The sequence below is a fragment of the Hemitrygon akajei genome, chromosome 8 (genome assembly GCF_048418815.1).
Source record: "Hemitrygon akajei chromosome 8, sHemAka1.3, whole genome shotgun sequence".
In the NCBI taxonomy this organism is placed as follows: Eukaryota; Metazoa; Chordata; class Chondrichthyes; order Myliobatiformes; family Dasyatidae; genus Hemitrygon; species Hemitrygon akajei.
Window position 1 is genome coordinate 26,258,140 of NC_133131.1, and position 16,894 is coordinate 26,275,033.

Sequence of the window (16,894 nt, forward strand, 5' to 3'; positions counted from 1 at the left end):
CACCTTCTGGCTAAAGAAATTCCTCCTCATCTCAATCTAAAGGACATCTGAGGCTGTGCCCTCGATTCTAGACTTTCCCAGCATTGGAAGCCTCCTCCCTACATCCACACTCTCTCGGCCTTTCGATGTTCAGTAGGTGTCAGTGAGATGTCCCGTCATTCTTCCAGTGAATACAGGCCCAGGGCCATTAAACACTCCTCATACGTTTACCCTTTCATTCCTGGGAGAATACTCCTGGACCTCCTTTGGACCCGCTCCAATGACAGCATATAATTTTTAGATAAGGGACCAAAGCTGCTCACAATACTCCAAGTGCGGTCTGACCAATGTCTTGTAAAGCCTTAGCACTACTCTTGCTCTATCTTCTCATCCTCTTGAATATTCTATATTAATATTCTATCGCATTGTTCTTTGGTTCCCAAGCACAAGGTACAAGCCTTGAAAACCAGTTACTTGGTGCCATATTTTCTCCCTATTCAAAGATAATTATTTTATGAAGGGAAAGATGAAAGTAAATGCAATTGCACCAGGTCTGCTATTTCCTTCTGGGTTCGCCATGCACCAGACCCACTGTGCAGCTTCAGCCCTTCTATAGATCCTTAGCCTAACCATAAACCCTATGCCATCACCACCCCCACAACTACCACCAATCCCCAGCTGCTACCTTTATATCAAACAGCCAGATCTCTTCCCACTTGGCCCTCTCACGCCACTCACCTGCTCTCTCCTCTAATCCAAACAACCTAGACTAAATGTAGTTGGCAGAGTGTGGAAAGGAGTGAGGGACTTGTTCAGGACCACACAATACCTTGGTATTGAATTACCATATTTGGCACTGGTTTGGCCATTTGCATTGTCCCCCTTTATTGCCCCCACTCCACCCCCATTAACAAACCAAATGGGTACCAGACTATTGCTAAGCCATTGTTTCTCCTTAAAGTCCGAGAAAACACATTGCACTGGAGGGGCAGACAGGTAGGCAGAGGGCTGGGGTAGCTCTATTGGTAAAAAAATTAAATAAAATCCTTAGGGGTGACATAGGATTGGAAGATGTAGACTCTCTATGAGTAGAGTTAAGTAACTCCAAGTGTAAAAAGTCCCTGACGGGAGTTATATATGGGTCTCTGAACAAAAGCCAGGAATAGGCTACAAATTACAATGGGAGATAGAAAAGGCATGTAAAAAGGGCAATATTGCAATAATCATGGGAAATTTCAATATTCAGGCAGATTGGAAAATCTGATTAGTGCTGGATCCCAAGAGGCAGAATTTGTAGAATGCCTATGACTTGGCTTTTTAAGAGCAGCTTGTGGTTGAGTCCATTAACGGAATGGCAATTCTGGATTGGGTGTTATATAATGAAAAAGACTTGATTACGAAGCTTAAGATAAAAGAACCCTTAGGAAGCAGTGATATAATATGATAGAATTTGCTCTGCAGTTTGAGAAAGAGAAGATAAAACTAGATGTATCGCTATTACAGTAGAGTTAAGGGAATTTCAGAGGCTGGAGAGGGGGTATGGGAACACTAGCAGGGATGATGGCAGAACAGCATTTCTGGTGCTTCTGTGGAAATTCAGAAGGTGCAGGAAAAATAGATCCCAAAGATGAAGAAGTACTCTAATGGGAGGATGAGGTAACTGTGGCTGACATGGGAAGTCAAAGATAGCATAAAAGCAAAAGGGAGGGCATATAATATAGCAAAAAATAGTAGTAAGGTAGAGAACTGGGAAGCTTTTAAAAACCAACAGAAGGTAACAAAAAAATGCCACAGAGAAAAAAGATGAAATCTGCAGGCAAGGTAGCCAATAATATAAAAGAGAATACGATAAGATTTTTTTCAGATATACAGTATAAGGAGTAAAAGCGAGATGAGAGTGGATATCGGACTGATGTAAAATGATGCTGGAGAGGTAGTAATAGGGGACAAACAAATGACACTGAGGAAATTAATAAGTATTTGGTGTCAGTCTTCACTGGGGAAAATATTGACAGATTGCCAGAAATGTGGAGTATCAGGGGACAGACGTGAGTGTCATTACTATTACTGAAGAAAAGGTGGTTGGGAAGCTGAAAATTCTAAAGGTAGTTGAGTCATCTGTACCAGATGGACTACACTCTAGAGTTCTGAAAAAAGTAGCTGAAGAGATTGTTGGAGGCATTAGTAATGATTTTACATGAATCACTAAATTTTGGAATGGTTCCTGGGCACCGGAAAATTGCAAATGTCACTCCACTCTTTAAGAAGGGAGGGAGGCAGATTAAGGGAAATTATAGGACAGTTAATCTGTCTTCAGTGGTTGGAAAGATATTGGAGTTTCTTATTATGGATGAGGTTTTGGGTTACTTAGAGTAACATAGGCCTAAATCAGCATGGTTTCCTAAAGGGGGAATCTTCCCTGATAAATCCGTCGACATTTTTTTGAGGAAATAACAGGCAGGATAGACAAAGGAGAGTGAGTGGATGTCGTTTATTTGGATTTTCAGAATGGCCTTTGATAAGGTGCCAAGCAAGAGGCTGCTTAACGAGCTAAAAGCCCATGGTATTACAGGGAAGATACCGGCATGGATAGAAGATTGGCTGACTTGGTAGGAGGCAAAGAGTGGGAATAAAGGGGGCCTTTTCTGCTTGTTTTTGGGTTCTGCCACAGAGCTGGGTGTTGGGACTGCTTCCTTTCATGTTGTACATCAATGATCTGGATGAAGGAATTGATGGAATTGTGACCAGGTTTGGGGATGGTATGAAGACTTGTGGAGGGGCAGGTAGCGTTGAGGAGGCAGGGTGCCTGCTCAAGGACTTTGACACTTTAGGGAACGGGCAAAGAAGTGGCAGATGGCATACAATGGAGGGAAGTGTACGATCATGCACTTTGGCAGAAGGAATATGGAGTTCATGCAGAAGAGTGGGACTGAGGCAAAAAGTTAGCCAAGAGTTTACTAAATGGTAGAATAATCCGAGGGACAAAGAGTACCACAGCCACTCCCATTTCTGTGATTCTTACATTGATATGCATTGGTCTGAACGGTTAAGGTGGTGCAGTACCAGTGATCCAGCACTAGAGGGGGCTCCTGACCTGACAAACAGCTTCTCATTCGCCACCAAACACACATCTATTGGGCAATTTGCTTAAGAAGCAGTTTGGGAACAATGAGTGGCTTAATACAGGAAATCAATATAACTTCAGGAATCTTCACACTGACTTCTGGGACAAGAGATGTACAATCAACCTGTGCTTCAACCTACTTGAAAGACTGAGAAATCCAACATCTCAATGAGGAAGGCTTCAAGAAGAGGGCAAATTCCTTGACTATAAGGGATTGCCTGCCACAACACCTTCTCTGTACCTAGCCCACCTGCCGCGGTCAGAAGAAAATAGATCGCTGCTAACCCTCCTTTCCTGTTCAAGCTAATCTCCTACTGGACTAGGATAGGGCAGAGAAATACAGTACATACATTTGTTTTAAAACAGAGAGCTTTTCTATTACAAATCCCAGCCCCAAAATATCTAGTTACCTGCCTGAAATATTTTGGTCAATAGCTGGGAAAATCCCACCCCCACCTTGTTATATGCTTCCACGACTGCCCTGGCAAAAACAGCCAGCCCTGCTAGAGTCAACATCTAGTCACTATTCTGGCTAAATGTCTAATAGCCAGTCCAGGACATTTCCAGCCCCAACTCATGAGAATTCTCCGTCCTCATCACAATAAACATCTGACCTGAAAGGAATAAACATTATTCCTGATGAAGGGTTTCAGCCCAAAATGTGGATTGATTATTCCTTTCCATTGTTGTGCCTATGAATGTTTTATATATATATATTGCTCAAGATTTCCAGTATCTGCAAAATATCTTGTCTTTAGGAGTAAACATTATTCCCCATCCTTGGTAAGCTGCTACATCACTGTAAGAAATGCTAGGATCCCACCCCTAGTAAGTATCTGGTCCCAGCAGGGTAAAAATCCAGTGCCTAGCCCAGCTAATGTCCTGCCACTGTCCCAGGTAAATAACTAGACCACACTTCCAGCAAATGTCCAACCCCCCATTTGTTTATATCCCAGGAACGTTGACAGCTACACCCTTACCCCTTTTCTGGTAAAGTCAACTAACTTTGGTCCATCTGTAATCTAAGTGGGTGACACACTCTGGAATTGCCATTGAAACCTACACTGGAATCTCAGTTACCACCAACCAGTTAACAAATAGCTTCCTTTTTCCAGCTTTAACGTACGTCACAGGACATTTCATTAGGAGCACTAGCAGTTAGTGGGCAGATGGGTAGGTTGGTATGACAGATGGATATGGAAAGGCCGAGAGAAGAAGATGTGGAAATGGAGGTAGCTTTAACCTGGCAGAGGATTCCAGAAACTCCTCCGGCACCAAGTCAAACCAGGCATCCGAGAACCATAAGACAATAAGATAGAAGAGCAGAATTAGGTTATTCAGCCTTTAGACTCTGCTCCACCATTCCATCGTGGCTGATTCATTATCCCTCCCAATCCCATTCTCCTGCCTTCTTCCCATCCATCTATGGTAATGAATTCCACAGATTCACAACCCTCTGGCTAAAGAAATTCATACTCATTTCTGTTCTAAAGGGATACCCTTGTATTTTGAGGTTGTGCCCTCTGGTCCTAGACTCCACCACTATAGGAAACATCCTCTCCATGCCCACTCTATCTAGGCTTTTCAATATTCAATAGGTTTCAATGAGATCCAACATCATTCTTCTAAACCAGCTGGCCAAAAGCCAACAAACACTCTTCATACATTAACCCTGTCATTCTTGGGATCATTCCCAGAAACCCTGTGTACCGGGTTACTGTCCAGCTTACCTCAGCACACCCGGAAATATTGTGGCCACCACAACAACTTGACTTGTCGATAAAAATCAAGGTTTAATGTATATTGTTCCTCTGCTGTATATCGAGACAAAGTCTTGATATTATCCAGCATAAAGTGGACTACAAAGTTCATAAAATAAGTAGATTAATCTTAACTCCCATTGAATTATAGGCCTCATCTAAGGAATTTTGGTTTCTTGGATTCTGTATTGCCCAGACAAACACAAACACACTCACAAAGTCACATGCACACATTTGCACTCACCCACAAATGTTTGTGTATATTAATCTGCACACATAAAAATATACAGAGACACACACAATTGTGTACACACGGGCACATAACATGCACAAAGGCATACACAGTCTCACAGTAATGCTGAAGCTGGGTCCTTCCACAAACGAGCCAACAGGGATACTGTGCCAGTTAAAGAGAGAACAGATAAGCATTGTTTAAGTAAGATACAGTGGATAAAGTGCAGTGTCACATGCCATCAGGGGCCACAGCGATAGATTCCTTCAGTTGCTTTCTACAGCTGCACTGGTTTTCACCCAGCCTGTTCTCCAATATCCACCTCGTCATCAATGCCCCAGTGAATACCTTTCAAAACCTGAAGTAAGTTAAAAGAACTTCCACTTCCCACATTCTGACGGTTTTTCTAAACTCTGCAGCAGATTTGTAACGATCACTGAAGCTTCTGGGCATCTCATGCAAATGAATAAAGACAACAGGCTCAGTAAAGTGGAAAACATAAATGGAATAATCAGAGAAAGAAAATGGGATTATCAAATGTAAGATAATAGGATTAAGAATGTTGATGATAACTAATCAGATAGTTAAATAGTTAAGTGTATTTCTGTGGTGCATTTGAGATTTTAAAACTTATTTTAAAGCAACAATTTTCTTAACTTCTCAATGCAATGGTATACTTTATCATGTTCTAAAGAAGCACATTACCTGACATTGATTCTGGTATTTCTTTGAGGGACGTCCCACAATGTAGATTTGAGAGGGGGACAGACCCAGCACGTTGTAAACTGAAATATCCTTCATTGATCCATAGGCCGCAGCAATTTTGATGTGGGACTGTGGTGAAATTAAATTAGTAAAGCTTTAGTCTATCAAAACACAATCACAGAACTAGCAACAAATATAAACTTGGCAAAATTAGATCAATCTGCAACTTTAAGACTCATTCTTATTAAGACTTTATAAGAAATAATTTCCTATGTGAAGCATGATATCTTAAGCTTCGCTATGAGCACTTAATTTAAGCTGAGCTTGAAAACCAATGCAATTTTTATGGTAAAGTCAGGAGATGCTGCACTTATTCAGACTTACCCTGTTTCTGATAACACTGGACAACAAGGATTTTGCTTCCTGAATACTTCTGGGTGTAGCTTATGGACTTTGGGTTGCTGATTATGAAAATCACCATGAAATTTCCCTATCATGCACTTTTTAAAAAAAATCGCCTGTATTTGTTGTTGCAATTCATGATTCAAATCAATTAAAATGTTGCACACAATGTAAGTTGAAAAGTCTTCTTTCTGTCTTGTCCAGGCATGCCTGGACATACTTAATGTAGGCAGGCAGAAGCTGCATAGCAGGCCAGGTTTCAGAAAGGATATAAAAGCATCACGCATATGCATTGAGTTCACATGTATATTGGTTTGCAATTACATTGATGCCTATGCCCTATGCGCATAGCATCTTGAGTGTGTGTGTGCCCTTAACTCCTAGTGGAGTCGTCGGGGCACTGTCATGACAAGCTTTTTGCACCGATCTTTTTGGTGATTGCTCATCACCTACAAGTATCTGGGAGTACAGTTAGACGAGAAGCTAGACTGGACTGCCAACACAGATGCCTTGTGCAGGAAGGCACAGAGTCGACTGTACTTCCTTAGAAGGTTGGCGTCATTCAACGTCTGTAGTGAGATGCTGAAGATGTTCTATAGGTCAGTTGTGGAGAGCGCCCTCTTCTTTGTGGTGGTGTGTTGGGGAGGAAGAATTAAGAAGAGGGACGCCTCACGTCTTAATAAGCTGGTAAGGAAGGCGGGCTCTGTCGTGGGCAAAGTACTGGAGAGTTTAACATCGGTAGCAGAGCGAAGGGCGCTGAGTAGGCTACGGTCAATTATGGAAAACTCTGAACATCCTCTACATAGCACCATCCAGAGACAGAGAAGCAGTTTCAGCGACAGGTTACTATCGATGCAATGCTCCTCAGACAGGATGAAGAGATCAATACTCCCCAATGCCATTAGGCTTTACAATTCAACCGCCAGGACTTAAGAACTTTTTAAAAGCTATTATTAATGCTTTTTGAAATAGTGATTTAGATGCATATCATATTTTTTACTGAGTTAAGTATTGTATGTAATTAGTTTTGCTACAACAAGTGTATGGGACATTGGAAAAAAAAAGTTGAATTTCCCCATGGGGATGAATAAAGTATCTATCTATCTATCTATCTATTGTACAGTGTGTCTTGGGCATCTGAAACCTGGGGGAGCCCATCCCTCTCCAGGTTATCTTGAGTGTACTCATTATAATAAAGTAATTGTATTTTCAGGAATATTAACAAAATTTAATTATTTGTGCCTGAAGCCTTTATATGGCGATAGATATTAGAGTGTTACTTTGCACTACATATTTCTCAAGAAAGAATTGAATTGAATTGAATTGACTTTATTTCTTAAATCCTTCACATTGAGTAAAAAATCTTTACATTACATCTCTGTCTAAATGTGCATGTGCAATCATAGTAATCACAGATGTTCAGTGCAAGATTTTTTTTTAAAAAACTAAGGTTTCTGATCCCCATGTGCTTTTCATAATTGTGGCTAAACTGCAGAGAAACAGACAGCACCAATCAATAACTTTGTATAACAGGATATTTACCAGAACTATAGTCCTTTTCACCTTTCCACACTAAGAAAAATACTTCAATCCCTACAACAGATATGCTAAGGTTCATACATAACACTGGAGAGACTATTTTGATTCTGTGCTGTTTCAGATGATAGGCTTTCATTCCAGATTAAAAACTATACTCTTTTTACATTCAATAACAGGCAAATCACAATAATAGCACTTTACTAAAGCAACCGCTGCATACAATCTGACAAAGTAATTAATGATTAAACTCTTCACTTTTTTGGACCCTACCTGAGTATTATCAGGAATTTCTTTATGTAAACCTGACTCCAAACTTGGAAAACCAGACCCTCCTCCATTACTGTGACTTCTTTCTTCCTCTTTCTTGTGGCTTTTCTATGTATAACTTAGTCACAAATTGGGTCAAATTACTCAGAGCCCAATGAGCTGAGGACGAACCTACTCCCCGCAAGACCTCAGCTTTGAATTGGAACACTTTTCCTCGCCCAAACTATCTTAGGTAGTTCAAATAGTTTTGATTGAATAAAATCTGTACATAAGCTGTAAACATAAGCATATCTGAGCTGAATTACAATTCGAGCATCTTTTGTAGTTTGACATCAAACTTCCTTAAGTACTCAGCACCTTATAGAAGCTTACCTCTTGCACCAGGTTGCGTAAGAAGATGGTTTTTTGTCGCAAGGGATCGTGGACCAGACCTTCAGAAAAGGTAATCATACCCTGGGGGAAATTATGTTGGCCCAGCCAGGACACCACTCGCTGCTTCTGCATGTCTGGCCGTCCAGTGATGTAAATGATGAGATAGCCCAGGTCCTGCCAGTGTCTTGAACAAGAAGGAAGAGTCCGTAAATGCACCAAATCAGCACCGAGAAAATTACAGCAGAACAATGTAGCAATTATCAGTGAATGAAATTAATTTGGTTCTCATTCCTTGTCTTAAGCAGTGCCATATGGATGAGAACTCTGTATCGAGTATAATAGAAGTACACTCCAATGACAAGAAACTTCAACAGATTCTCCATTAGCAACCATGTCTTCAACCTCAGTTTGACTTCAGGCATCAGGTTAAACATCCCTCATATTGCATTCATTAATGTGAACAATCTTAAGGCTTTAACACCCTAGTGAAGGTACCCCGTCAATAACTTTAGGATTATTTAGGGTTTAAAATCAGTCAGGGGATTGAGTTCAAGAGCTACAAGGTTATGTTGCAGCTCTCTAAAATCTGGTTAGGCCACACTTGTAGTACTGTGTTCAGATCTGGTTGTCTCGTTATGGGAAGGTTCTGGAAGCTTTAGAGAGGGGCCAAAAGAGATTTACCAGGAGTAAAGTGTGTGTATAATGAGGGAAGTTTGAGCAAGCAAGGGCTTTCTCTTTGGAGTGAAGGAAAATGAGAGGTGATTTTTATATAAGTGTGTAAGACGATATGAGGTAAAGAAAGACCGGACAGCCAAAACCTTCTTTCCAGGTTGCAATGGCTAATATGAGAGGGCGTAATTTTAAGCTGATTGGAGGAGAGTCTAGGGAGGATGTCAGAGGGATTTTTTTTTAACACAGAGTGGTAAGTTGTTGATGCACCATCAATAACTCTCCGAGACGTGAGGCGAGATAAAGGCTTTTATTGGCTGGAAGAAAGAACAAGCAGCAATTGACCACCATACTACATCCTGGAGACTGAGGGCAGGGCTCAGGCCTCAATCGCCTTTATACCGGGGTCTGTGGGAGGAGCCACGGTCAGTGGGAGGGGCCACAGGAGCAGTCAGCAGGGGGAGCGTGTCCAGACAGGTATATGTAGTTCACCACAGTTGTGGAACACACTGAGAGGGATGGTGGTAGAAAGAAAAATGGAGGCCTTCGTGGGAGGGAAGGGTAGATAGATCGTGGAGTAGGTTTAAAGGTCGGCACGATATCATGGGCCAAAGGACCAGTTCTATGCTGTAATGTTCTATGTTTTATATGAAACCTCATGAAAAGTCTTAGCAAGGCATCTCTGATCTGAATCACAGCAGGTTCTGTCTTTGAAGAATTTCTTTTTTAAGTTTAGATTTCTGATAACAAACCAACTGTTAATTATACAATCCAGGGAACAACATCTAAAGATCTAAAATCTGTACATGACAACTAAAGCGAGATTAAACAAAAAGGAAAAGGTGATAAACAATAACACATTCTGGATCAGTGTTCACTCTGTCATGTTTGTTACTGCAATGCCAGTATTGATTATTCTTCCTTAGCTAACACAAAGAGGCCACTCCGTAGTGAAGCCACTCTCATAGTTCTGATGACTAAGGAACTTCTGGATTTAAAATCATTAATTTAATCCTAATTAAACAGAACCTGCATTCTCAATATGAAGAACAGAATTTGTGAACCAAAGATATAAATAATAGTTTTTGGCACTTAAATTTATTTCATTTCTTATTTCTGCATTAGAACATACAGTAAACCATTAATTCTAAGTGTATAATTCACCATCAAAATAATCAAGTCAACATATTCACTTGATTAATAATTTATGTAATGCATTGTAGAATATGTACTTTCTGAATAGATGTAAGTTTATGTTAACAATTTCAGTGGCCCTCCAGTGACTTATCCACTGGATTACCATGTGACAGAGTCTGTTCCTCAAATATGATAGTTGTTTAATAAGACCATAAGGCCATAAGATATAGGAGCAGAATTAGGCCATTTGGCCCATCAACTCTACTCCACCATTTCATCATGGCCGATTCATTTATCCTCAGCTCCAGTCTTCTGCCTTCTCCCCATATCCTTTCATGCACTGACCAATCAAGAATCTATCAATCTCTGCCTTAAAGATACCCATTGACTTGGCCTCCACAGCTTCTTGTGGCAACGAATTCCAGATTCCCTACTCTCAGCTAAAGAAATTCCTCCTCATCTCTGTTCTAAAAGGAGGTCCTTCTGTTTTGAGCTGTGTCCTCTGGTCTTAGACTCTCCCACGATAGGGAATAACTTCTCCACATCCATTCTATCAAGCCCTTTCAACATTTGATAGCTTTCAGTGAGGTCATCCCTCATTCTTCTGAATTTCAGTGAGTAGAGGTCCAGAAGCATCAAACAGTCCTCATCTGATAAGCCTTTTCATTCCAGAATCATTTTCATGAGCCTCCCTTGAACCCTCCCCAATGTCAGCACGTCCTTTCTTAAGTAAGGGGCCCAAAGTTGCTCACAATAATGAAAGATGAATGAGAATTGTCAAATACGTACACAAGCAAAAGGCAATGAAAGATCACCTTGGCAGGAATTACGGCTAGTAGGAAGAAAGTTTTACGTGATACAATATTTTATGTAATCGCTTTGATTTGGTAAGTTCCACGTGCAAAGGAGGTGAAAAAATACCTGACCACGTCCACTGCTCCAGCCCGAACCTTTGGGTCACTGCCCATGATGGAAACACTTGCAGCAAAGGAGCCATCGATGCTGAAGACCACACACTCCATCCCTTTCGGCAACACAGTCAGGTAGCTTTCTGCAAAAGTCTGGTCTCCTCTAGATAAAGTTAGAAAGTGTAAGTCAGGCATTAATGTTCCAGAGCACAATCAAACCTCACAATTTATCTCAGTACACCTAATGATTAAGCTGGTGCTGGTTGGGCCACGTTAGGGTAATTCCATTAGATGACCACCGTGCAGTTAACCTTCACTCATAAAATGTCTTCCAAAGAGGAACTGCAACCACACCACTATTAACCCGCAATGCCAAAATACTTTGACATTTATGTAATAAAACAATGATTTATAAATAAACTAAAATCCTTGCAGAACGTGCAAAAGCATTGAGTCACAAAACCAAAAGGTTCCATTCACAGCACATATTTAGCTACCTAAGGAAGGCTCAATTAATGGTGGACCAGAATCACAAACAATACGAAATAAGAATTATTTTTTTTTGTGTTCATCTCTACTTTGAGCTGGTTGTGTAAATCTAGCTAGATATAAATCCTGATATATAAACACTCAGAATCAGAATCAGGTTTATTATCACTGGCATGTGACGTGAAAGTTGTTAACTTAGCAGCAGCAGTTTAATGCAATACATAATATAGAAGAGAAAAATAAATTAATAATAATAATAAATAAATAAGTAAATCAATTACAGTACACATATATTGAATAGATTAAAAATGTGCAAAAATCAGAAATACTGTATGTTAAAAAAAAGTGAGGTAGTGTTCACGGGTTGAATGTCCATTTAGGAATTGGATGGCAGAGGGGAAAAAGCTGTTCCTGAATCACTGAGTGTGTGCCTTCAGGCTTCTGTACCTCCTACCTGATGGTAACAGTGAGAAAAGGGTACACCCTGGGTGCTGGAGGTCCTTAATAATAGACGCTGCCTTTCTGAGACACTGCTCCCTGAAGATGTCCTGGGTACTTTGTAGGCTAGTACCCAAGACGAGATTTACAACCATCTGCAGCTTTTTTTGCTCCTGTGCAATAGCACCCCCCCCCCCCCCACCCCAATACCGGACAGTGATGCATGCAGCCTGTCAGAATACTCTCCACGGTACATCTATGGAAGTTTTTGAGTGTATTTGTTGACCTGCCAAATCTCTTCAAACTCCTAATGAAGTACCCTCTCCAGATGACATCTATACACGGTTGTAATTCATCATAGTAGAAGAGATGGAATAGTAAATGGATGAAATTCCCCCCAAATATTATTTTGCAGCTCATTCAAAGGAATGCACTACTTTACTGGATGCTTCTTTGCATGGCATGGGGGCGGGGGTGGCGTTGTTGTTCAAAGTAAGAGACGACAACAAAGATTCAGCTTAACTAATTTAACAAAAACCTAACCAATACAATAAGCCACTAATGAGTCATTCCACTTAAGGAAGTGCAGCAGAGGTAATTAATATATAACAATAACTCAGACAGACTGTAAACTGCATCACAGAAAGCATGGATGATTAAAACTAGGTCCTGTCACTGCTGAAGGAAGGTACCAAGGATGGGGAATAAGATTTGTAACCATGGATATATACAGTACATTTTAGTTCAATATTCTTAACCGCCTACATGGATCTACTGAGGCTGCTTGAGTACTTTTGTAATCCATAGCAATTCTATAAAGCTTTGCAATTTTAATAGAACTGAATATAGACAAATACAACTGAATTTCAGAGACCAAAGTATCACTTGGAGAGTTATGAATGATAACAGTTGTAAAAAATAGTTAACATACAATTGAAATTCAGACTTAGAACTCAAACATTCTTTAAGAAATATACCTTATAATTCAGTGTTTTTCATTACAGCACCGTGTACATGGGCACAGGATTTCTGTGGTGCAAACTTGATATGTCTAGACTGCTCACTGGTTGGGAGGTCAGATATAAGAAGGGTTAAATACATTCTGTTTCATTCTTCTGTCTGACCTGCTTTTTCCCGTATTATTTGTTTTCATATCAGACCTCCAACCTCCCAAATTGTATAAAATGGAACAATGTTCTTTCTTTGAGTTTGCAAACATCCCATGAGATGTACTGAGCTAAGCGTGGGGTGCTGAAAAGAGTATATTTCATTTGAGCAACTATGCTGGAGCAAAGGAGAAAAACATCACGTGTTGTGTAACAGAACAAATCAGGTGTTATTTGTGAAACACATGCATGTGACCCTGAAACACGCAGTCTGCAACATACAGAGAGCAGAGACATAACTGAAGCCAATCATTTAATGACTTCTTTAAGATCTCCTGCATCTCCAGTATTTTCTGATCGCTGCTCTACAAGGTTTACTCAGCTCTACGCTGAACTATGGGACCCTCTTGTGGATTTCAGTTCAGAACGCTCTTTGCTTGCGTCTTTTCTCTCTGCACATTGGGTGTTCAACAGTCTTTTTTATTTCTTATGGGTAATTTTTTTTATGGGCATGATGTGTTTTTCTCTCTGCACATTGGGTGATCAATGGTCTTTTTTATATATAGTGTTTTTTGGGGTTTCTTTGTTTCGTGGCTGCCTGTTAGGAGATGAATCCCAAGGTTGTATTATTATACATACTTTGATAATAAATGTAATTTGGATGTACTTTGAGCTTTATATTACAGTACCGTGTTTAAAGAATGGATAAAGGCATTATAAATCCAAAGAGTGAGGATTCCTTCCAAATATTGACAAGTGTAGCAGAAAGAGCCAAAGTTCACAGTTAACAAAGCAGGCACAGAGAGATAATCAAATCAGCCGTATTGCCCCAGCGTTCTCGAGTGCTTACAGTCAGCAGCTGATATCCAACATAGAAAAAGTATAGCCATTTCACAACTCACCAAAGTTTAGAAGAAAAATGAAATGACTTAAGTATTGATCCAATGTGTCAGATAAAAATCCCACAGTTTGTCAAACAATCTGAATTCTACATCTCAATCCCATGGCTGAAGGAACTGAAAGGTCCGTGCAGAAGTTTACAATCAATTGATCCTAAAACAACACATCAATCAGAAAATTCCAATTTTGTTTAGTTGAATGAATACCATGTACAATATCTCTCTATCCTTCTTTTCCAAATTTCACTGCAAGAGGAGGATAAGTGATTTACTCTCTTTCAGCAACAGGCTGCTGATTGAGCACATTTCCTACGCAAACAATTAAAAATTGCTAAAAGGAAGTCTGGAACCTGGAACAACTCAAAAGAGCTAAAAGAAAGGTAACTGTTGGAGATATGAAAGAACAGAAGATCCTAGCAGCAATGTCAGCAAGATTTAACTTATCTGATTTAACTTAGTAAAACATCCCATGGTTCTTCACAAACACAAGAAAAATCTGGAGATCCTGAAGAAGGGTCACGGCCTGAAATGTCAACTGTTTACTCTTTTCTGTAGATGCTGCCTGACCTGCTGAGTTCCTCCAAGATTTTGTGAGGATTTTTCACATGAGTTTTTCCAGATAGTATTATGACACAGGGTATAAGGAGGTATCAAGGCTAGTGAATAAATGTTTGCTCGAAGAGATATGTTCATAAAGAGTTTTAAGAAGAAGAGAATAGCAAAGGGGTGAGGACTGCAATAAGGTGGCATATTTATGAGCACAATTAAGCAAATATTTTTGGTCTGGTGTTCATGGAAGAGCATCCAGAGACCTTACTGAGCAGGCAGGCAATGAAGAATTTAATAAAGTTGAAAGACTAAAACAAATTAATATTTGTAAAAAAAAATGCTGCTGGAGAAATTAATGAAATTGAAAGTTGATGAATTCCCAGGGGAATAATAATTCATATCTCAGAGCACTAAAAGAGTTAACCAGAGAAACAAAGAATCAATTGATGCATATTTTCCAGAAACCTACAGATTATTGAATTAATTCCTGCAAAATAGGAAGGTGGCAAATATAACCCCATAATTTAACAAGTTTTGTTATTTATTTATCTCTCTGTTTGTCTATTTATGTATGTATTTATTTATTGACTTGCACTGCGGAGTATGCCCTTTGAGCCATGCTGCCCAGCAATTCCCGGTTTTTAATCCTAAATTTACAATGACCAATTAATCGACCGATCAGTAGGTCTTTGGGATGTGGGAGGAAACCAGAGCACCCGGAGGAAACCTACATAGTCACAGGGAGATTACACAAACTCCTTACAGGCAGCGGTGGCAATTGAACCCATGTCACCTGTACTGGTAGGTGTTGTGCTGACTGCTACATTACCGCGCTGTGAGAAAGAGATGGAGAGAAAAAAAGCAAGAGACGTAGACTGTCAAGTCTAAGGGAAAATGTTGGAGGTGAATATAAACAGTGACCATACAGGGGAGTTAGAAAAATGGGATTTATTGGATATCATGGACACCTGAAGCAGAAATCGAACTAATAGCCTACAAGAGAAAAAGGATCTGACGCGTTCCCGGCGTATATGATTAATAAAGTCTTCTCGGTCTTCCAGTTAGGTACAGGTATTGATTAAAACTTACATTTCTACTTCAGGGATGATGCCTAGATATGTCATACCTGTAACCGGCTGGAAGGCCTGAGAAGACTTTATTAGCCAACAGGAGATTTTTGAGGATTGAAGTGGGGAAATAGATAATGGAGAACCTGTAGATAAGATGTACCAGGAATTTAAGGAAGTTTATGATAAAGTACCAATTAAAAGGTCCATGTGCAAAATTAAAGAACATGATGTTGAGGAGCCATATATTGACAAATGAAAATTGCTAAAAGGCATAAAATAGAGAATAGGATTAAATTGGTCTAGGAATGGGCATGTAATAAACAGCAAGATACCAAGGGGATCAATCCTTGGGCTTCTGATAATCATAACACATATCAATGCTAAAACACAGAATACTGGAATACTCAATGATTAATGAAGAAGACATAAGATAGCTTGGATTGAATTAGTGGATGCAGTGAACATGGATATCTATGCAGTGAACCACTTTGGTAGGAATTTCTGAAAGGTGGCATACTACTTATATGGTAGCAGATTAGAATGAGGTACTGTACAATGAGATTTGCATGTTCTGATACATCAGCCACAATAAGTAAATATATACTGCAGGTGTTGCAGATAGGCAAATAGTATGTTGGCCTTCATATGAAGAGGACCTAAGTTGAACAGCAAGGATGTCTTGCTTCAATTATATTTGGCATTGTTTAGAGTATATTTGAATAATGAGTGCAGTTTTAGTCTCCTTGTTTAAGAAAGGATATACTTGGCATTGAAAGGGCACCGGACAGTTTTTCAGATTGAATTCTGAGATGGCAGGACTTTTGTATGGAGAGAGCTCAAGTTGGCTTGATTTGTATTCAGTACACTGAGAAGAATGAGAGAGAATTTAACTGAAACTTAAGAAATTTTGATAGGGTTTGACTTGTTGCATGGAGGTTTCCCCTGAACGGGGTGATTAAGGCTAGGGGTCGTAGTCTCGGATTAAAGAACAACCTGAGAAGAGAAATGTCTTCACTCAGAGGGTGGTGAACTAGTGTAATATACTACCAGAGTGCTATAAAAGACAAATAGCTGAATATTTTTTCATTAGATGGATAGATTTAATAATGCAAAAAGCATGATATATAGAATGTGGGGAGAGCAGGAATATGGTTCAGAGATAGATAATCAATCATAGCTGCATTAAGTGGTAAATTGGGCTCAAAAGGCAGAATCCTGCTCGTTTTTAGTATATTTCTATGAAGCATTA

The 16,894-nt window shown here is 39.8% G+C and overlaps 1 protein-coding gene across 10 annotated transcripts in view; it reads right to left on the reverse strand.

The window, feature by feature from the left end:
- Positions 1-16,894, reverse strand: part of pitpnm3 (PITPNM family member 3) — a 626,734-nt gene that overhangs the window by 10,198 nt on the left and 599,642 nt on the right. For all 10 annotated transcript variants that reach the window (XM_073053476.1, XM_073053473.1, XM_073053474.1 and 7 more), the window contains 3 exons: positions 11,108-11,257; positions 8,381-8,564; positions 5,801-5,929 (listed from right to left, as the gene is read on the reverse strand). In XM_073053476.1, the coding sequence (XP_072909577.1) occupies positions 5,801-5,929; positions 8,381-8,564; positions 11,108-11,257 (463 nt within the window). The remainder of the gene's footprint in view (positions 1-5,800; positions 5,930-8,380; positions 8,565-11,107; positions 11,258-16,894) is intronic.